The following is a 23,181-nucleotide window of genomic DNA, read 5'->3' on the forward strand; positions in this document are numbered from 1 at the left end:
GTCGGCAACGACCAGCTGGGCGTTACCTTTTTTTGTGATAGACTGTAGTCCATAACCCACTCCCCCCCCCCCCCCCCCTCCTCAAGCAATATGACTCAGAGCACTCAAATTTGTCTCAAAATACCGCAGTGGCTAAGCACACATTCGCCCATGAAAGTGATAACTGAAACTAACATGTCACACTGGAAAGCATACCTGTTGCACGTTAAGGTGTCACTTCCGAATGTCACAACGAACGTCACAGCGAGTGATCCGCTGCTGAGAAACGAATGCAGTGTTTCCCCTCGTACTCCTCGCGTTTGGTAAGTGCAAGCATCTGTGTCGTTATATCCGTCATCCTGCTTCTTTTACGCTGTCGACGCATTCCCATCCTTTCCCTAGGCGCCTTTGTACAGCCGCGCACACGCCTTCGCCTAAGCGGTCATTGCTGCGGAATTACACGCTCTGCAAAAGCCTGCTCAACGTTAAGCGAGTCGAGCGTTTTCGCGTCGTACTTGCTTTAAAAAAATGGGAACCCAGCTCCAAACCAGCATCGTGATCTGGCCCGCATCGAGCGAGCTAGTGAGGCCTCGGCGCGCGGAGACGTTTTGGAGACGTAAGTACGCTCACTACTTCGCACGAAAGCGGGCGAGGAATCAATTATACGAGAAAGACCCCGGGTGACCTTCCGCAGTTGTCATCTTCCCCGTCCCCGCAGCCCGACAGAAGCCATCTCCGTCTCGCCAAATGCGTGCAGTGCGATGAAAGCTACGGCTCGCGTAAGCCGATGAGGAACGAGAGCCAGAAGGTATATCGTCCCGCTGTCCAGCGCTAATACTCCCGTAATCGACGCCGGCTAAGGAAAAGGATAACGGACGGATAAGCGGTGTACAGCTTTTGTTTTTGTTTTCTCCTTTTTCTGAGAAACGAAATCGGTTGTCTGTCGGGATCGGTTCACGGGGAGCCGTAGCTTCTGCTGTAGGGCTTGAAAGTTGGTAACGACTACGCCTCTCTATACCACACCACATGAGCGTGCCCCAACGTGAAGGCAGCCCAGCAGACACCCAACCCCCCACCCGAGCAGTGGGAGGCCGTCCTCACTAGTTCGGACCCTCGTAACTAGCAGCAACTGGTGCGGCGGGCCCGGGAGACAGCAAGAGCCGCAGGAGCCCTGGACTAAGGGCGCCTCCCGCACAAGCAGAAAGACATCTGCTTGTTCTTTCTTTTTTTTTTAAATAAATGTCTTACTTCCTCCTTCTCCTTGAAAGTTGGTGAGACGCGGCATATACTGCTCGTGTACAACTTTGAATCGGCAAGAGACCAGCGAAGGAACTTAGTTGGCGATAATGGAGCTACGCTAACGAAGACGAAATTGAGGGTACTCGGTGGAGGCGAATCTCTGTCAGTCTCCTCTCTTCGCCTCGTTGAAGTGAGGTTGAATTATTGTTAACTAGAGCTTGGATGAAAAATCTCTCATTCGGGTATGGTTTGCTAAACGAACACATCCTTTCATTTTCTAATTTAGGCGCGTCCAGCAAGCACGGGTCGCATTGACTATGGGGCTGAGCGCGAAGTTGTAGGTTTGACGTCATGGGATCAAAACCTATACCGCGTGTCCCAGCTAACGTTAGCCAAGCTGTTGAAAAAGGTAAAGATTTAGGAAAGCTGGGGCAAAACACAATGACAAAACCTACTGTGTTCTGTCGTCAGAGGTGTGATGGTCGCACATCGCACGTCTTGAAATCGTACCTTGCTCAAGTTTTTTTTCTCGATCTTTTTGTATTTTCGTTAAACAGCGTAGCTAACAATAGCTTGGACATCCTATATTGGGAATAACTGTGACCGCTCATTTGCGATTTTGATGCAACGGTCTAAATCCCAGGGTCGGGTTGTATAATCCGGGTCCGGGTAGTATAAACACTACGACACCTCTCTCGAGCTCCAGGCGCAGCTATGGGACGATAAACCAAACGAATGTATGTCAACCAGTCAATCAGTCAACAAGTTAATCAGTCAATCAATCAACCAGTCGATCAACTAATCATTAAAATGTGTTCTGTGCAGTTACGCGCCAAAGTAAATGACCGGAACTACGCACTTCGGCCATCAGACTGCATCAAACTGCTTGGTGGTTGTAGCAAACTAGAAGAAAGGGGGTTAACCGAGGGGCCCCATTTTTATTAGTCATATCATAAGCCATATCATTACTTGTGCTTAATAAATGAAATAAAGAAACGATCAATTAATGGAAATTAAAGTGGATGAAAAAACAACTTGCCGCAAGTGGGAACCGAACCCACAACCTTCGCATTTCGCGTGCGATGCTCTACCAATTGAGCTACAGCGGCGCCGTTTCCCCATCCACTTTCTTGGGTATTCGTGTTCTCGGTCACCGTAGCGTTGAACTAGGACGTCCCCAATACCTGTGCCACTGGCATCCGTATGGAGTTCCGTCGGAGCTGAAAGACTGAAGTGTTGAAGAACCGGTCGTGACGTCAATATGTATAAACATAATCTTCCAAAAGATATCAAGCATTCCCTGCATGCCTACAGAATACATGATAGGCTAACATCAGTGCTGCGTACATGCACAAATTACCGTTGGTCTAGTCTTGACTAGCGCATACCAACATACAACCTCTTAAAGAGTGGCAATAATTTCAGTGCCCTAGTCAGTATGTTTATATCGGAAAGAAACAACAAAAATTTTTTTGACTGTTGCACGCCTTTTTCTTTCTATCAGTAGCCTGTTTAAATTCATGGTATAACTTTATTGTAGTTTACATCAGTGACTGCTTTGTGTGTTCTTTCTCCTGTCATCATGAATTGTGAGATATTGTCCATCATATACGCTGTACCTGTTCTCATGTAATTTCGTTTCTTTTATGCAATGTCTGCATTTATCTATAACTGCTCTAACTTTGTGAAATCCGCTTCCTGTTGCTCTCTGTAGGACCCTGTTTAGCTGTCCGCTACAGCTTTCTGCCTGGGGCACCCCCACCTTGTGCGTTGAAAATAAAGAGGATTCGGATATGATCGGACGCTGAGTCAGAGCGGAGGTCTTAGGCCGTATTCAGACATTCATCGGTTGGATTGAAATCAATTGGCATGACTCCGAAATTCTCATGACGATAAAGGCGTGCATACTAGTGGTGTTCAAATAGTGAAGTTTCTGACTCGAATAACTTTTTGTTTAGTTCGAGGTGAAAAACACATACCCTATACGAAAGAGCCGCGTTCAGTTGCCAAGAACGACATCGTCTTTAAAAAAAACATAGGCTGGCAACTGCTACTGAAAAGGGTTCGACGTCTGTGTACACTTCAGAAATGAGGGGACAGAAACATGAAAATAGAGGAGGATAGGAGGACGAGAAGAAAACGAGAAAAAAATAGAACAACATGACGGAATTGAGCATAATTATGTGAGAAAAGCGGCCTTCGAATATCGAATGAAATGGCCACTATTTTCTCATTTCTATGCAAAGTTCGCGTGGAGTCTTTGGTTCGTTCACAACGGCGAATCGCCGAAGTCGCGCTACCAAGCTACCAAGTTTCGCCCTTAAGTGTTAAACGCGACATTATTCAAAGACCCTGACTGCTTTTCATGCTTCCCGGCAACTGCAGCTTATGCAACCGTAATGTTTACCTGGCAACGCTGGCTGCTAATGCTATGCACGAAGGAGAGCTTTCTGGTAGAAACGCGGACCTCTTGCGTGGGTCGATCTCCTATTATTGTTTCGCACTTTTAGTATTTTAGTCTGAGAAGAGCTAACATAAAAGATATTCGCTGTGGTTTTTCTTTTCATTAATTATTTTTTTTTTTTTTGGGCTGCCGTTTTGAAAATTCCGAGGAACAACTTTGTCGAAAATGAAAGACAAGATATGAGCAACTTGGTGGTAGAAGAGTGGTCTGGTATGCATGGTTCGGAATTTGGTTCGAAATTCTCTTTGCCGAAGCGACCTCCAACGCTGTGTTTTCTGCGGAACGAGGCCCTTAACGCCATCGCGTTAAAACAGGGTGTCTGTATATACGCTTACTTCACACGTCGCGATAGCGGCACGAGAGCAGACGTCAACGGCCTCAATCGTGAGACGTTTCGGTGTGACGACAGTGTGAACATCGGTCACCGTGAGTCGCTCTTTGGTCACCAGTCTTGGTCGGTCGCGCGACTTCTGACACTCGCCGGTGTGAACGAGCAACTCCTTTCAGTTATATGGTACTCCATTATGATTAATGAAACAAGGGGGCAATGCCTCAGCATATGCACGTGAAGTGCTTCGTTCGTTGAAGGAGCTTCTTGTCATACTACGGCATATCATACATTGCTTTAAGGACACGCAAACATGATGGGGTTGCAAAATAGTAATTTGCCTGTATCGAGACAACCGAGCCGTAGGCGGCTAAACACGACATATCGTTATCGAATGACTGGAAGTTATTAAGGGAAACATTTGTTTGATGCGATCGCTCAAAAAGGGCTCCATCTCCGAGATAACCACGGCTGTTCTGCGGCACGATCATACGGAACGGTGACCTCTTCCATCAGTATTTGTCCCCCGAGGCTCCGATAAGTTCTGTTGTGCCTTATATTCGCACAAGAAACAAATATTCGACAATTTCTCATAGTGAGTTTTCGAAACGATTACGAACCCATTACGAATATGGGGTTTTACGTGCCAATACTATTTGATTAGTGATCAAAATTTCGAATCTTCGGAGACCTCTGTCCTATACATAAGGTATGCCTTGTAGGTTCATATAGGTCGTGCTGCGAAGTGCGCGGTGTAATTGTGGAGGCGTGCTGTAGCAGTGGATTTCATCCAGCCTCGTTCTTATGTGGTCTTGAATTGGTCTATCCGCAAGGCACAGTCCACGCCGCGCTTTGACAGCATGTTTACTGCACTGCCATTTTTTTTTCTGCCTTCACTATGTCAAGTGAGATCACTAGTGACGTTGGCGTGGTTGCAAATGTGAATCACAGTGTGTCACCCGAGATAACGTTGCCTGCTGATCAGCATGTCTAAAGCATTCGTATACCGCTATATTCATCCTCATCACCAACACTTTTCTCTTTTTATTCACATTCAAAGCCGCCTTAGCCATTACCGAAATAATAAGCAGAGTAAGTTCACGTGAAGATCGAACTCTAGATCGAACTAAACGCTTTTTAACACGAGTGCTAAGCGCCATCCTCTGTAGTGATCACCTGCCAAAAACGGAAGTGGCGCAGTAGCGGAGTTGGAGCACGAGTCCACGGGTACGCAAAGAGTTCTCGCGCGCTGCCATTCGTAAAGCAGCTTTTCGCATGACGTTGCCCTGGCGGCGTTTGCAAGCTTAAGTGCGCGAAATAAGATTACCTTAAGACGAGTCACAGCGCTCCCAAGACGTAAATTCCAGGTGAATTGCTACAATGCGCTGAATTCGCCTTTTTCTTTCCGTTGTTCGTCGATGCCCCTATTCCGTTCGCATGTGAAACATTTCCTCTTAAAAGGAATCCCATTAAAATACACCTTGCTTCAATCGGCTTTGTGCACGTTTTGTTTGGACATTCATTTAAGGAATCTGTTATTCAAGTTTTTTCTCTTAAACATAACTGCGCCTTTGCAGCCTCTTTTCGCTGCAAAATGTCCCAATTCATCTGCCACGCATGATTATATTAGCAATCGGCTTACGCAGGCGGCTTTGCGACGTTGTCGATTCGAAAAAAAGCGTTACATTTGACATTTTGTGTCGTTCGCGGAGCAAATCTTCGTTCCTCCCGTTACTCGTCGTCTGTCGCGTTCCAATTTGTATTCTGCTTTCGTTTTGTTCTCGTCTGCAGTGCGGGCCGCCAGCCTGTGCACTTCGCTTCGTCTGCTCCCAGCGAGTGCCGACGTCTTGCTCATTCTTTTTCGCGTCTAGCCCTGTTTCACTCCGGCGCCTTTGCACGGTCACGATCGCCGTGACAGTGATTGAAAAGAACGCGCTTTCCCCCTCTCCCGTTATGCGGCGCGCGCGAGCAGACGAAAAGCGCGAACGCAGCGTCCAGACGACATGCCGTCTCTGCGCGACCCGACAGCTCGCGATACTAGTAAAGCTTTACTAGCTTTACGTGCCGTGTAAGGGAACGATAAAAAAAAAACACGCAGCTCCGGTTTGGCCGCAAGCAGCAAAGCCAGCTACAGCACTGTGTTTCGCACGCCTTTAAATGCACGCGCGCTGGTATGCAAACGCCAACACTAAAGCACAGCCTCTGCTGCTCGAGGGAAACATCTGTAGGACCGAAATAACAGAAAAGCGCGACGACCGGGAAAGAAAGCCGCGTCGGAATCGCCCTTGTCGTCCGCCTCGTTTAACGGCACTGACACGAAGGCGCCAGAGTTGGCACTTGTCTCACGTGCGAGGCCCATTCGCAAAAAGGTTTGGGCCGTTCGGACAACGACGCCACCGAGCTGACAGCTCCCGGTTGTCGGTGTTTTGTATATTTCTGCTTTCTCGCGCGTGTGTCAGCACCATCGGCGCTCCCTAATACGCTTTTACTTACTCTTATCGGTGCCTTTCGGCGAGAGATGTTGCCTCGCGCCCCACTTTCCGATCATTTTGATTTGCCCCCCCTCCTTCTAGCGCCACGTTCCCTCGTACGTTTTTTTTTTTTTCTTTCGTTTCTATGCGCGCCCTGTTTATGTCCGTCACTTTGCCTTTCATGTTTGAGAAACGCTTTGTTAGACGGTTAGTGATGCGGCTTTCAGCTAACTTCGAATTCAGTCCGCACGAGAAACACCCTTTCTCCGTTCAATGATGAGCTGTAAACGGAAAAGTGAAGAGTGGAGCCGCTAGTAATGATGTTTAAATAGACCAATATTAGTTTTTCAGATGGTGCAGTGACGCCGATGGTGACTACGGCTGTCAGCCATGCCCAGTGTTGCCATTCTGCGCTGATTCTTTGAGCGCATTCTGTCTCAGCTGATTGGTCGGCAGCAGTTCGAACTTGAGCAAATATATAACGTGATTCCTTTTTTCAGCCCCAACAGACTTCTTAAATTATCGCGTATGGTATGCACGCAATACAAATCTACTCACTAAGCTGGATTACTCGAAGCGGTAGACACTACTTGCTTCTGAAATTGGAGCACACAACTGATGAATAAACAAAAGCTCGCTCCTACACTTAACAGCGGTAAGCTCTTTATGAGATATTATAATGCAACTTAGAAATGCATATTCACTTTAAACCATATCTGAGGCTGATACCAGTTTCGATATATGTGCTTCCAAACTTCGACTAAAGGCGCTGGTGTTTCAGTGAAACTTGTCCTGCACTGCTTTTAAATATGGTGTTTTACGTTCCAAAACCACTTTCCGATTATGACGCAAGCCGTAGTGGAGGACTCCGGAAATTTCGACCACCTGGGGATCTTTAACGTGCTCATGAATCTAAACACACCGGTGTTTTCACATTTCGCCCCCATCGAAATGCGGCCGCCGTGGCCGGGATTCGATCCCGCGACCTCGTGCTCAGCAGCCCAACACCATAGCCACTGAGCAACCACGGCGGGCATGTCCTGCACTGCTGACGCAGTCGTTTTCTTAAGAGAAAGAAAGCAGCGACTAGAACAGCAGCCCACTTTGCCGCAAGATTGAAGGCGCTTACCTCAAGATCGGTGCTATAGCTTGAACATACGTTCCAATTGGACGTCGTGCTTCGGTGACCAACCGCTTAAAATTACAAAATATCGGTTTTGACAACGAAACAGATAAAACGTCGCCATTACCACTCACCGACCCTGACGCATGGCCTAGAGCGCGAAACGCATTGGAACTTCCTATGAAAATAAGGTAGCGTCCATGGCGCGCTGAAACATCTCGCAGGTGGCGCTGTGTTGGCACTTACGTCATAGCGACAGTCACTAAGTGCACTGGTCGTCTCGTTAGGTGCTGCTTAGAGGTTGCTAACATTTAAAAAACTGTGCGGTTCTCAGCCCTGCTGCTTTACCAAGATAGCTTAAGGAGGTTTGGGTCATCTATACTGCGTTAAGCAGTAAACGACGGGACAAAGACTGCAATGTGGCGATAATGGCACACAAAAAAAAATCCGCAGGCCTCGGTGACACTTCTAGCGCTGAAGTCATGTACTGCGAAATCAGTAGGCTCTCACATGGGACATCGTAACCTTCTGACGAACACAATCTGACATTCTGGTGGAGGTCAACGATCGCCGTCCTCACTATGGAACTCCGAAGTGGTCGGCACACCGAGCTTGTCACCATGCCTCCCGGTGACGCACCCACCTCTGCAACGGCTTCGGCTTGTTCCACTGCTCTAATCGTCACGGTCGCCCCACATCGCGACCCAGGTGTGTTCTCTGGCCTGGAGGGACAGGACGTTGACGAATGGATCAAGCTATATGAACATGCTAGCGCTAATAACAGGTGGGACCCAACCATTATGCTCGCCAATGTCATCTTTTATCTCGGCGGCACCCCACGCGTGTGGCATCAGACGCATGACGACCGGATAACCAGTTGGGGCAGTTTCAAAGAGAAGCTACGGGAACTGTTCGGCGACCCCATTGGGCGCAAGGCTGCCGCGAGAAAGGCTCTTGCGTCTCGTGTTCAGTATCTACGGAGCCGTACGTTTCCTACATCCTCGACATCTTGGGGCTATGCCGCAAAGCTGACGATGCTATGTCCGAAGCAGATAAGGTGTCACATGTTCTAAAAGGCATCGCCGACGACGCTTTCAATTTGCTTGTTTTCGGCAACGTATCTACTATCGACGCCATCATCAAAGAATGTCGTCGCCTTGAACAAGCTAAGAGCCGCCGTATCACACACCACATCACGCGGCTACCCAACACTGCTGCTACGTCGACATGTGAGGGTCGACCTCGTCAGACCACCACCTGTGACGACGTCACCCGTATTGTTCGCCGCGAACTCGAGGCCACCTGTTCGCCAGCTTTCTCCACGACGCTCCCGATTCGCCAGCAACCACTATTGCGATGATTCAGGCCGTCGTCCGACAGGAATTTGAGAACATGGGTCTGAACTCCGTGTGTTCCACGTCTCAACCCAGCGTTCCCCAGTTCTCTAGCGGCCCTCCTCGTCCTCGGCAGTCCTCTTCCGCCACCTCTCGCCGCAACCCGTCCGATTGGCGTACCCCTGATGACCGGCCGATCTGCTTCCACTGCTGTCGCATCGGCCACGTCGCTCGTCACTACTGCCGCAACCGATGGCCACCACCTCCTCGGACATACGCCGCCGCTTATTCCGGCACCTTTGGACCTTCCGTTCCCTATACCCCGCACCTCCACCAGAATGTTGCGTGTGGAAAGACACAGACAGAAGAGGCTATTTACACACTCTTTACACTGGAGCCAGGCAGCCAGGCCGGCACTCGATCGCGCCAAGCGCACCGACCAACTTCATCGTCGTTCTCGCGGCGGCTCGTCTCTTGAGCATCGCTCAATGATATCGTAATAATATTCTTTGCATTGCACACGGTGTCATCGTAGGCCACTGTATCGACTGCTGTGGTGTCCTAAATACGTGCACAGACACCGACAATCCAGGAGATTGCGTGGAACACAACACACCGTCAAAATTACCAAGCGCGAAAGCTGCAGGATGTTTTTTTTTTTTTTTTTTTTGTATTTCATGGTATATATTGCAACAAGTAAAAATGGTGTACGTACAGTAACTATACCCAATACTGCGAGCACCAGACAGTCGTAGCCAGTGACATAAAGGCGAGCAGCATACACACAAAGAAAATCGCGGTGGTTAGTGCATCCAACTCCGCACACCACATTGTCGCAAGGGCATCAGCTAGAATGCTACACTGGAAGTGGCGGACAAATTTTTTTTTCCACCCGACGACAAGTGTGAGGTTGAGAACGAATAGATGACCTGACGTGTTCGGCACAACAGAAAGGCCAGACGTACACGGCAAAATCCAATTAAGAGCTTTCAACTGCTGTCCCAGTAAAGAAAACAAAAAAGGACGCCAGTACAAGTTAAAAAGAGATAATGACAGATTTCACGTTTTCTCAAAACGTGCGAACAATTTGCTGACCTTTCAGAATTAGGGAGCCAGTTCGTGGTACACGGTTTCCTTTAAGAAGGGCCAAACCCTGCTTCTCTTCTGCAATTCTGCTTTCCGACAATTCCTCAGTACATCTCACCGCTCCACCCACCGCCATCCCGCACTCTGTTGGAAGCGAGCTGATCTTAAGGCTGGCAGTTCTACAGCCTGAAGCGGCCGGTCCAGACCAGCGTTGCTAAGTGGACGCTGAAGGGTTCGACAGCTGTGCGGGACATCGGGGGAGTGTTTGCTCCTCGAACACTTGCTAGGCGCCCCCTGGTGGAGGGCAAAGGGGGGCGCGTCCTTAGCAGAACGTGTACGAAAGGACCCATTAAAAGTAGGCGGCAGCATCGACGCCAGAGCGAATTACTCGTAGGAGACCGTAATGGCTTGGGAGACGAACCTAAGTGCGTCAAGTGTGCTGCTGCTCTTTTCTCGGAGCGACGCTGTTAGGCGATTTCGGGGATACGTTCGCCCTTGAAGAGGAGTTGGAGAGAAACGAGCGAAGTGGCAAAACGTTGGCCGTGTTTTGAGAGGCGGAGACCGTACACTTCGCTGTGCAAAGGGTTTGTCTTCCAGGGAAAGCAGCTATGGACTCTGTGGCGTTATGCCAGGTGATCTATGTGTCCTAACAAAATTTGTGAAAAAATGGCCCGCGGCAGGAAGCACTGCCGCACTCATTGAGATGCATTACTTGAAGAAGCGTTCATTGTTTGCATGAGAAGTAGAAATGCATAATTGCCGAACTGTACGACGAAATTCATTTGGTGTTCCAGTGAAGTTGTCTGACAATGCTTAGAAATACTTGTTTTATTAAGTAAGCCCAACCACAGTGCTCTCTGCATCAACATTGCGGTTGCATGTCTCAAAATTGTTGCTAGTTTTAAATCATGCTAGTGTGTGTGCCTACGCGAGCACACTGGCTTCAATTCATCGCTTCCAAATGTGAACTCCAATTTAGCCTAAAAGTTAATAACTCGAGCACTTACTGTGCTGCCTCCAGACTTCAATGTTCACCTGTTCGAGTAATTTACCTAAGACAGTAGCATCTCGCTATATGCCACAGGCCATTTTCTCGATTAAGTAAAAACAACTTGACATAGTGCGCGGCTATTTTAATAATATTTGGGGTTTTACGTGCCAAAACCACTTTCTGATTATGAGGCACGCCGTAGTGGAGGACTCCGGAAATTTTGACCGCCTGGGGTTCTTTAACGTGCACCTAAATCTAAGCACACGGGTGTTTTCGCATTTCGCCCCCATGGAAATGCGGCCGCCGTGGCCGGGATTCGATCCCGCGACCTCGTGCTCAGCAGCCCAACACCATAGCCACTGAGCAACCACGGCGGGTGCGCGGCTATTTTAACGAGTGGCTTTCACGCCGATTACATTCCTTTTCATCAACCTTATCACCACAATTTCCAGGTCATGAATAGTCAATGACAAGATAGAATCGAGCGAAAGCAATCGTTACATCATATAGTAATGATTCGAAAAGAATACTCGCAGAATAATCTTCTAAATAACAGCATGAAGAAAATTTTTGCAAGAGTCGCGACAAGCACAGCATCTCACGCCAACTTAATTGTACAGAAGGAGTTGTAGGGTTCAGTCAAGCAGCATCTTTTATCCACAGCCTCCTGCATCAGACTGATGAAAAAAAGTGTTGCTACCATCCCGAAATTCCATCCACTGCAGACGCCCTACTTCACGATCATTCCAGTTTTGACCCGTGTTTGCGTTGTACAATCATACAGCTGTAAACATGGCGTTTTATATGTCTTGATAGTCAATCTCTGCGCGCTAGTTCGTGTACGCGCAGCTGTTCCTCCCGGTCACCACAGCGCGGTGCCATGTGTATCCGCCAAACGTACGCCTGCCTGCACTCGATCTTCTAACGGCTTCAGACGCCACCGTCCGGGTCGTCTTACCACCGAAAGCTCCGAGGAGACCCAAAAGAGAGGACGTACATTCCACCACCTGATCCCACACGTGGCCCGTCTCGAGCAAATAACTCATCACTAGGCGGTCTATCGATCCGGCAAGTTGGAAAGAGGTTTCCGAGGGGCCCTCGTTCATATCCACGCGGACGACGTCTTCCCACCGTCGTGCGCAATGTCGCTCGTTATTTGGCTGCTCCGACTTCGGAAAGGTCACAACGTCATCGAGCAGCCATTATGTGCTCTGACCCACTAACATCAAGCTGCGTTCCGAAGGCCAAGACGCATGCAGTGGCGCCAACGAAACGTAGTGCCCATCCACTCTTGTGTTAATTCGGAATTCTGGCCACTTGCGCGTAGTTATGTACAAACAAGATCAACGGCACAATCTTCACAATCATCCTCCCCGGCCAGCCTAGGATGGGGTTTTTTTCTTTATGGGGAGTCATATGCTATTTAGGCAAGATTAATAGCACATGGCATGTTCAAAAACCTTCGATGTGGTTGCTTCCGCAAAGATGTTCTTCACACGGTGTTTCTTTTCTACACCCTCCATAAAAATTAGGCAACGCAAACGGTATACGGTGTATACTATGTTGCAACGTTTCCGCACTTCCCATCTGCCGGAAAAAAAGCAACTCGTTGCAAGGGTAGCTTACACAACGCCACAGTGTTTGCAGCCAGTTTCCTTGCTCCCTTCTTTTAATGGCCTTTCTCCCTTTTTTTTTTCCTACACTCTTGCTACGCCCACCATACACCGTGCGAAGCGAGGCCGTGGCCAGTCATTCTCTTCCCTGCAAAGCACAGCACTGCGTCGTCCTCCTCTTAGCGGCTCCTTCTCACCGCGTTCCCCACATCTGCGCTCGCAAATGACCCACTTTGCAGGAGAGCACACTCCATCATATGCCCGCGCGTGCAGAACGTTGTTAGCAGTGTGGAGCCTGCTGTAACGTGCTCCCTTTCCATTTTCTCTCTTTTTTTTCACTCATACCACGATATCTCTCTCTCTCTCTCTCTCTCTCTCTCTCTCTCTCTCTCTCTCTGCTTCATTTCCAACCCCATACTCATTTACTCTTTCTTTCTGCGCATGCGTAGTGTCTCCTCCTTCCTTTTTGGCGAAGACAACGCACACCCGGGACGGCGGCCGTATGGAGTTACCCCAACAGTTGGGCATTGTTGCAACGTTTTTGTTGTCGGCATTTTAGCTCGGCGAAGCTTTTCTTGTTTTTTTTTTTTGCTAGTAATTTGTTCCTCAGCCGATTGTATTATTCTCCTTTAGTCATTTGGCTCACACCGCCGTTCATATTGGCGAGATCGACCTCGCGGTCCGACTGATGGTAAGAGAAGAATAGGATCGAAGAAACATATTCGCTGCAACGTGAGGTCAGTCGTCTTCTCGGAGCTGTTCCTGTTGGAGCTGCATTCTATTTCAGGGGTCTGGCAACGACGGTGACAACGCAGAAGCAGCACCGCGACGACTATGTCGGAATATTAGAAGCGGAATGGATTTGGCGACGTCAGAATTTGAGCAGCTGTAACAGCGAATACAAATGCTAATGAACACAATTTCACTAATTAAAGTTCAATAATTTATGTTAAGTCATGTCATTTTAGTCGGACGGCAGTCATAGCGTGATCTTTTCTTGGGTACTGCTTGCTTTACACCTGTTTCGAAGAAAAAATGGTGCTTGAAACGTGCCAGTACAGCGCAGTCGCTGCTCCACATATTCCGTACTGCGTTTTTTTTTTCCACACTGATGAAACACACTAACTGCAACAACGAATTGCACTGACACGCTTAGAGCATTTCATCTCTCGAAACTTTCGCTAATGTAAGTGCTGACCGACTTCTATTCTGAGATCACAACATGGCCTTTAAAGTTGACGCCTAAAATGTTAACTAGTGAAATGTTACTAATCTTTGTGCCCATTACCGTACAAATTTCGAAGCCTGCCGCTGCTGCGACGGCTAATCACTGAACATCATGTTGTTTCGAATCGCTCATTTTAACCTACCTGAGACAGAAGGACACAAATACTTACACAAAGACGCATAGAACATGTCTGTGGGTCATTTTTGTAATTTATTCGCTATTAGTTTCCTGGTAAATTTATCCGAGACAGCCGTCCGCTGTTACACGCGGTATATTCGGCCAGCCACTGTATGGCAATGAGCTCGCGTGTATTTAGCATTGTAAGTATAGAATCGTTCCAGGTGCTCTGTAAAGGTATTTGCAGATTTCATGACTGCGACAAAGCATGAATTGAAGGCCTCCGCGTAGGATGTGTCAAAAACGTAAAAGGCCTATGCAAGCATTGCAATACTTATCATCTTACACCGCCTGCTCGTGTATCTGCGCAATGGTCCGAAACATCGAAGACTAAGGTCCAGGTGCTCTGTAAAGTTACTTGCAGACTTCATGACTGCGACAATAAATGCAGCATGAATTGAAGGCCTCCGCGTAGGATGCGTCAAAAACGTAAAAGGCCTATGCAAACATTGCAACACTTATCATCTTACACCGCCTGCCCGTGTATCTGCGCAATGGTCCGAAACATCGAAGACTAAAGAGGAGGGCTCCTCGCTATCCCGAGCTATTCGTAGAACGTGTGTATCTGTGCAACACTCGTAGCTCCGAAATATCGAAGAGTGGGGAAGAGTGCTTCCCACCCGGAAACCTTATTCCCAAATTCCGAACAAGCCTCCCCTTGGTTGGCTTCCCCTTTCCAGTTTATATTTCTTCCCGTCCAAACTCGATCTTGCCAAACTGTCGATTTCATATTTTCCATTTTACGAAATGCGGAAGTTCGAAAGAGCGTTGTATTTTTTACTGCTCTTTCTACAGGTGCCAGAAACTTGGTTTCAGCAATCTACACTTTGTATGTATCAAGCCTTAAACCTAAGTTGACCAGACTTGCGTATTTGTTCGGGACACGTCTCTCTTTTACCGCTGTGGTCCCCGCAGTTCCACGTCTCTAGCGAGCGCGAGCTGTACTGAAATGCCTGCCCTGTGGAGTCGTATCGACTGTTCACTTTCTCAGAGGTGGCGGCACCACCATGAAAAAGACTTGGGAGGTAGGTGGGAAAGCAAAACGCTGCCAGAACTGAGGCAGCAGCGCCTACCATGTTATAAAGGTTCAGAAAGCAGACAGCTCGCTTGCCCCGGCAGGACAAGTCAGAATAGTACTCTTGCTGGCGAAATCGCGATTTTCCTCACTCACGCGACAGCAAACAAACGGATAGCTTTCCGAACCGTGATAAGATCACACTCCTCCTAGAACGCTTACGGTTTTTACGTTTCTCCACGCAGCTACCATGAAATTCTCAATTCCCTGACCAACAATCTCTAGCCAAGCCAAAGCACAGACCCCGCCGTTTTGATTTCGTCTTGCTTGTCATACATGTGGTGTTGGAAGCACGTAGAATAATGCCTGAACGCAAATGCAGATTTACTGATTAGCTTGAAAACTGGCTAGCTTCAGATAAACAAAACTTCAGATGTTGAATCTAGCTTTTTATCTCCACCCCCACCCCACCCCCATCGTCCTGCTTTGACGTCCAGAAATCTGGTCACATTACTAATACCGCAACTAAATGCCGTTGTATTATGACTGTAGCCGACCGTTAGAGTAAGAGTAGGTAAGATGGACTTGGGGGCTGTTGCCTTACGCTCGCAGAGACCTGCATCCTGGTCAAGGCCTAGTACCAGTCAAGTTACCTAAACGCGATTCCGGACATCCGAAACACGGGTAAACTATAGACGGAGATTCATCGTCGAGGAATAGAACGCCGCCAAAACACTGGATGAATCGATAAATGAACGGCCCAGGCCGACAGAAATCAGCATGCATAAGCCAAACCCGTTGCAACATTCATGAACCGCGCGCTCGCCTCGAAGGAAAAAATGGGCGACAGGGGAGACGAAAAAACAAAAGTCGCGCAGTGCTGCCGACCCCTCGCGGCGTTGGCTGCGGCAGCGGCGGTGACCCGAATGCGCTGAATTGCCCACGGGGCGAGTGAGCCGGCTGTAAACAAGCGGTGCAGGGAAGGCGAGGGAAGCAACCCAGCAACAAAAGTGCGAGTGCCGCAAGGAGTGGCGACGCTAATGCGTCCATTAATAACGGGTCGGTCGCCCTTCGGGGAGAGCGGCGAAAGTGGCTGCCCCACTAGATGGGGTGGCCATCGCTTTCCTCCTCAGAGAGCGCCGGGACCGTTTCCGCTGATGGGCCGTGCTCCTGGTCGAATCTGGGTCGCAGTTGGGCAGCGTAAGAACTTCTCGAGCACCCAAATATAAAAAAAGATAATAAAAACTAAGCTTTCGTCATACTTCCTCCCGCTCCTCCGAGAACGTACTACGGGACTATTCTTGTGGTCAACTGTTTGTCGGTGGAGAAGGTCCCGTTGCGACTCGCTTGATGGTCTCGGCTGTTGGTGTCGCGGTTGTCGTTACCGATGTGATAAGTGTGTCTGGCATTTCCTGGACGGAGGCGCTTGTAGTTAGTGTGCCGAAGACAATGCGGACGTAACACGACCATTCTCGCTGTCAAACGCCCCGCTTCGTTGTGCTTAGGTGGTCGACTCCGAGGCTAGCGAAATTGCTGTCGTCATTGTGATGTATTTTGGTAACCATAGCCGTCCGTGGACCTGAAATATAAATCTTCGAGGAACGTCCTTGAGCTCTCCATATGGCAGCGAGTGTTTCTGTGTGACAGCACCGGGCGCGTTATTTCTCATCGTGAAGCAATATTAATAGGGAAAGAGGTGTCAGACTTGATTCAAGTTCCACGATGATGCAGGCTTAATGTCAGTTTCTTTAATCAATCGATAATTTATTAACGTCACGAGTTAATTGCTTACACATCACAAATGCCGTATTTTCAAAGCACTGTCAGCACACCTACGAAGGCTACAATCTTTCGCTCCAATCAACACAATGTTTGTTTATCTTTGAACTGCACAATTTCTACATGCCGCTAGTGGTGCGCTTCTTGACAGGAGCTACAGCACAAAGGTTCTGAAACAGGAGCTACAGCACAAAGGTTCTGAAACTTTGATTACAATTTCTATCGAGCAAATTTCTCGCGAGTTTTTAAAGCAATACGCTCTCCTTACATCTTTCACCCATTTTTAGCGGTGGTCAGTAGTAGTCGGACTCTCACCGTCGATGCAAAGTGACACGAGCTTTCGCGAAACCAGTTCGCACGGCGCGTCTGAAGAAGTGGTTGAGTGCTCGGGAAAGACAGCCCTCCTCCAAGCCCACCACACTCTCCCGCTGTAGAGGCGGGAGGGAAAGGAGCCCAGTGGTGGGAGAAAGGGACCGCAGTTGGTCTTGTACGCCGGTGCCGCCGCAGGCACATAACCGGCATATGGTGAATCATCCTATGTATGTGTAACCATCTACATATCTACGTATATACTACCGCTACGAACGTGTCAGCTGGCGGCACTCTTTTCCAGGGAATTGCGCGATCAAACTCCCCAAACGCTACCTAAATATCCTCGCTCTGCCACAAATACATGTTTCAAGCGCATCGCACTTCTAATAGGGCGAATAGTTTTTTAGATGCTTTCGCTCTTTGCTTACCTTGAAATCCCCAGTCGATGGTTTCCTGCACAATTTTTTTCTCCTTTCACGAAAGCGCTTCAATCGCCAGCTACTTCTATTCCGAGCTTTCTCGCTTCTGCGTGATTCCTTCCTTCCTTCCTTCCTTCATCTCTCTCTCTCTCTCTCTCTCTCTCTTTGTCTGTCTCTCGTTGTGAATTCACCCGGAGCCAAAAGCCAAAGCAAGAAGCAAGAGTTTCAGTCCAGGTGGTTACCGGCAACCCACGTTAGCCTCAAAGGATTAGCCTGACACGTCGTCGGTCACGCAAGCAAATGTTGCTTTTTTTGTTGTTATTTTTGGGCGCTTTCTTTTAAGGTTTGCGGAAACTTCCAGTATTTTTCCATGGCTCAAGGCGTGATCCACTTAGTCGCGATCGATTTGGTCGCGACATCCTTGTGTTTGTCCTTAAGCGCTCGTTTTATATTCTATCTTTTTTTTTTTTTTTTTTTACGTTTTTGTTCGAACGCATCGCGAGCTGTGGACTTGGCTTCAAGAGCGCGTCGCTCGCTGCATCTGCCATCGATAGCCGTTTTCTTTGAGATGCTTCTTGCCCTGCGAATTGAAGCCACCTGGCTTCTTTGTAATCTACTCCTCCGCTTCTCAGACTTTCATTATGTAATATGGTGGACCAGTGAAACAAGAATAAATTAGGCCTAATAAGAACACGTTCCTTCACATCGGCTTTCGTCCCTTCCTGTGGTGAGGAATGATTTCGGCATGATTGTGCAGGGCACCACACTTGTCTAGAGCGAGCGCTCGATTCGAACCTCAGTTCCTTTAAAACTAATAGATGTTATTTCTCTCTATCTATCTATCTATCTATCTATCTATCTATCTATCTATCTATCTATCTATCTATCTCTCTCTCTCTCTCTCTCTCTCTCTCTCTCTCTCTCTCTCTCGATCCCCATACTACAAAGCAAATGAAAGCAAATATTTAAAGAGTAATACCAAAGCAGCTAATCTGTTTTGGCTGCAGCACCAAATATCGCATAATTCACCCTTTCAAACGGAGTCGCAACGCAAGAATACTGATTGTTTAAGCTCGCAGCGCTCTACTCAAGCGCTCTCTACACATGAGTGTGGTGGCCCGTACACTTATCCAGGGTATCATACTATACATAGCGACCGTTGGGGTGCTAAGTGGGGGTGCGTTGTGGTGCGAGCTGATACTCCCGTAAGAGGTGCTCCACTTCATACTTTCTCGTTCGCGTCTCATTTGTCGACGATAGTACGGCAACGTTTATACGTTCATAAACCTTCGTCGTGTCGTTGCGCTTCTCTTACCACTCAATAAAAAATCATAATAAACGGCATATGCGTCAGTACACAAGAGAGCAACTATTCCTTCCTACCTGCACAAAAGTTTTGCGAACTGCAGAACTTGACGAAGACACTCCTTGTCTCCCACTTCTGTCAGGCTTTGGCTTCAAGTTTCTATATTATGATGACGAGGACGAAATATCAATTAATGAAACAAACCCAGTGTGGGGGACATGCCACGAACCGGGTGGTAATACGATTGAGAAATGAAATAAGTTAGTTAATAAATAAGTAATAAAAAATAAAAATAAATGAACAATCAAACATGAGAAGTAAACCGATAATAAATGAAATAAATTAGTGCATAATAAGGCAGTCAGCCTTGCTTAGATAGGAATCGTAACACGGAAGATTTCATCGCTAAAATCGAAATGTGGACGACGACGTAATGCTCGGTATTGGGCACCAGGTATTCATGGTCGCAGCCAATGGTGAGAATAAAAGCTTGATGACGGCAAGCATTTGGTTGGTTTCATTATTCCGTGGTCTTATTGGTCGGCTGATGAGGTGAATCGACCATCTTCATTTCAAATATTCAAATAATAGCCTCAAACTAAGCTTATGTGCTGTAGGAGATGCAGGCCAACTCGAGCACCAAGATATGAGAGGGTTGAATCAAAATGAGAACCTCGAACACATGCCTCAAGGCAAACCTTCTGCAATATGTATCATTAGTATTAAAGGTTGTCGCTGCTCCTATCGGTTCTAAAAACTCTTAAATACATTAATCTGCATACCCCAGCCTACTTTCATGACCGGGGCTATCCATTATGGCTTAAAGCTGTGCTAACGTATATTTCGTGAGAGAAAATTTTCTCCTCGTTATTTCGGCTCGAACGAGGAACCCCACGTCTGTCGTACCGGCACACTTGTGGGCCGCGTCATAATACAAACGTGCCATCGCGTTATCAACGATAGCTTCGTAACTTTTTCTTTTTCATTGCTCTTCTTGCAGTGGCCGACTTCACGCAGCAACTCTCCAAGTTGCACTCCCGCCATGCCGAGGAACTGCAGCTGCTCGTCGAGGCGTTCCGGAAGCGGAACTCGGAATTACGAAAGGAACGGTAGGCACTTCATCTTCTTGTCCGTCATACACTCCTGTAAGTAGAACATGTCAACAAAACGCACGATTACTTCTTGCCCCCACGTGCATAGGTCGGCATACTCTCTCATACACATTTCGAAGGCCTGAGCGTGAGGCATTGATGAACGGCTTGAATAGACGTGACTACGAACGCTAGTGAGTGCCTGTAGATCGCTTGCACTCACGTCATCCTAGGCGCCTTGTTGGTGAACCAGCACGGTGAGCAGCTGCGTCAGTTGGCGTCCCGCGCGACTTTAACCCTCTCGAACAGGGTCGCTAGGGCAGAGGCCTCTCAGGTTTCGTTCTTCTTTGAAAACAGGCTACCCGGGACAGTGAGTATGATACACTGGTGTCAACCTAGGAGCCCCATTGTAAAACGATCGCGGTGAGAAGCTGCGTCCGGGATATCACGTGAAGGTATGAACGCCTACGTGGATGAGTAGAAGTCTTCATACGAAGGTAACTGAGCCAGCGCTACAAAATGGAATATACAAATAAGACAGTCGATTTGACCCCCAGAAACAGCCCAGTTGAAACACACAACAGGAAATTTCAGACTGTCGTATTTTGGGACGTTCTGTTACTGACGTTCTGTTGTCTGGCGTTCTGTTGTCTGGAGTGTGACGTCCTGTAGTCAGACGTTCTGTAGTTCTTGATCAATATTTATTTAAGAATTGACAGAGACATCTTAAGGGCTATGTAAATTTATTAGTGCAAAAAAGTAAAAAAAATGAAAAGTAAGAAACAAAGTTTCCTGCCCGGGATTCGAACTTTCAACCTAACGATTCCGAACCCAGTATCATACCGCTGCACCACACAAACCTTCCGTTTCCTTTTTCTTTCCGAACGTGACTGTACGTGTACATTTTGGCTATGTCAACAGTAAGAATCTCTCGGTGTTGATGTTTACATTTTTGTGTTGAGAGAGAGAGAGAGAGAGAGAGAGAGAGAGAGAGAGAGAGAGAGAGAGAGAGAGAGAGAGAGAGAGAGAGAGAGAGAGAGAGAGAGAGAGAGAGAGAGAGAGAGAGAGAGAGAGAGAGAGAGAGAGAGAGAGAATAAACTTTATTCAAGAACCCCGGTCCGGGTTCGCCCGCTTTGTTCTAGTTTTCTGCCAAGCCGAGCGTCGTGATGAGCTCGATCATGGCACGTACGTAGTCGGGGGAGGAGTCCGCCAGCCACTCCTCAAGCGTCGTAGGTCTACGGATGGGTGAGAGTTTGGCAAGGCTAGCCTGAATAGCGAGACGGCTCCCCGGACAATCCCACAGAATGTGAGCATTATCCGGGAAGCCGCCACATGCCATGCAAGCAGGTTTACCAGGCAAACCTTGTATGTAGTGTTGGAAGTGTGGGGACAAGAGAGAGTGCGTCTGTGCACGCCTCCATAGTACCGCCTCTCTTCGATTCATGTGTGTATCCGCTTGTGGATACTTCATGGAGTTGTTTAGTAAATCATCAAGTTTTTCGCGCCTTTCCGCCCGCGCGAAGGCATATTGCTCATTCAGACTCAGTGGGTCCGGCCACCACAGAGGAGGGCCCGGGAGATTTGCGCGGGATGTGGCATGTGCCACTTCGTTCCCTCTGATCCCTGTGTGACTCGGAATCCACTGAATCCGCACTCTAATGTTAGGGTGTGCGTTGAGGTGCGTTGTTAATGCTGAGTGTAGTGCCGCGGAAACGTTTCTGGCGGCGAGTGCCCTGCATGCAGCCTGGCTATCTGTTCGAATGAGCAGATTTCGTTCGTGTGGATTTGGCATGGTCGCGGCTTCCACGATAGCTGTAAGTTCCGCTTGATGTTGTGACGTAATATTGCAGTGTAGGCCCCATGATAAAGGTGTAGAGTCGGTTGCCACCCCTGTGCAGAAGCCTCGATTATTTGGAGAGGCGTCCGTGTATAGGATCCAGTCGTCGGTGTCGTCCTTGAGGTGTAGTGCTCGACTTTGTCGTCTTTCTGGTTGTGTGTCTGCCCCCATATTTCGAGGTATTGGGTCGACGGTAATATGGTCTAGCGTGTCCCACGGGGGATATTGTTGTTCCCTGTCTGGGCATTGTGGGACATCGTAGCCTAGATCACGCATAAATGCCCGTCCCTGTCTAGATAGCTTCAGGCGACTAAATTGTGCCTCTTGGTGGAGTTGTTTCAGCTCATCCAGTTTAGGCAGCACTGCCGTCTCATCAACTCGGTTGGATGGCGAATATGCAGGGGTGCCTAGAATAACTCTCGTTATCTGCCGGAGCATGGTTTCAAGTTTGCCTTTTTGTGTTTTGGTGACTTGTAAGTATGGATATTGGTACATTATTCGAGGTATAGCCAGGGCCATGGTGAGTCTTCTGAGCTGGTGCTCTTTGATACCTCTCACCCTTTGTGTTGTTCTTGTAAGTAGCCTCTTGACTTCATGGAGCTGCCGAATTGTTTGCCGCACCCAAACGTCGGCCTTACCATTGTCCTGCAGCCAAAAGCCCAGGACCTTGATATACGTTTTTCTCGGGACAATATCTTGGTTCACTTGTAGTGTTATTAGTTTTCGTTCCTCTTCTGCCTGCGGTTCTCTTTGGTTGGTTACCACTATGTGCTCGCACTTGGCACTGGACAGGGCGAGGCCCCTTTCTTGAAGGTATAGCGCCGTGACATTAATACCTGTTTGCAGTGTCTCTTGAATTTCAGCTGGAGATCCTCTGCTGGCCCAGAGCGTAATGTCGTCCGCATAAATTGTAAAGTGAAGGTCTTCTACACGCCTCAAGAGAGTTGGCAGCTTGCTTAATGCTAGCGAGAATAGTGTGGGTGAAAGAATCGACCCTTGTGGTACACCTCTTGTCAGGTACCTTTTTTCGGACTCTTCTTCGTTTACCTTCACGGTAACTGTGCGGTTTGTAAGAAACCCTTTTACGTAGTTGTAAAGCTTTTGACCTGGTTGTATGGTTTGCAGTCCTTCGAGTACCGCTTCATGGGTAACGTTATCAAATGCTCCTTTGATATCCAACCCCACTACGGCTCTGAGTTGGCTGCTGCTCTGTGCTCTGTATATTTCTTGTATGGCAAGCATCGCATCCTGTGTGCACATGTGCTTTCGAAAACCAATGACTCGAGGATCGATAGAAGTGCAACTTTCCTGCTGCCATAGGAGTCGTGTTAGGGCCATTCGTTCCATAATCTTTCCCGGACATGATGTTAAAGAAATGGGGCGCAGGTG

At 48.1% G+C, this 23,181-nt stretch overlaps 2 protein-coding genes across 10 annotated transcripts in view; one reads left to right on the forward strand and one right to left on the reverse strand.

The window, feature by feature from the left end:
* The window catches only part of LOC126518320 (uncharacterized), a 467,293-nt gene that overhangs the window by 412,841 nt on the left and 31,271 nt on the right, over window positions 1-23,181 (reverse strand). The gene's annotated exons all lie outside the window — the stretch shown is intronic.
* Stacl (SH3 and cysteine-rich domain-containing protein) overlaps window positions 1-23,181 on the forward strand; it is a 326,980-nt gene that overhangs the window by 211,456 nt on the left and 92,343 nt on the right. For all 7 annotated transcript variants that reach the window (XR_008609657.1, XM_055064400.1, XM_055064399.1 and 4 more), the window contains exon 3: window positions 19,865-19,973. Coding sequence is in view for 6 of the 7 variants with exons in the window: in XM_055064400.1 (XP_054920375.1) it covers window positions 19,865-19,973 (109 nt within the window). In the remaining variant the exon portion in view is untranslated. The remainder of the gene's footprint in view (window positions 1-19,864; window positions 19,974-23,181) is intronic.

Source organism: Dermacentor andersoni, chromosome 11 (genome assembly GCF_023375885.2).
Source record: "Dermacentor andersoni chromosome 11, qqDerAnde1_hic_scaffold, whole genome shotgun sequence".
NCBI classification, from domain to species: Eukaryota; Metazoa; Arthropoda; class Arachnida; order Ixodida; family Ixodidae; genus Dermacentor; species Dermacentor andersoni.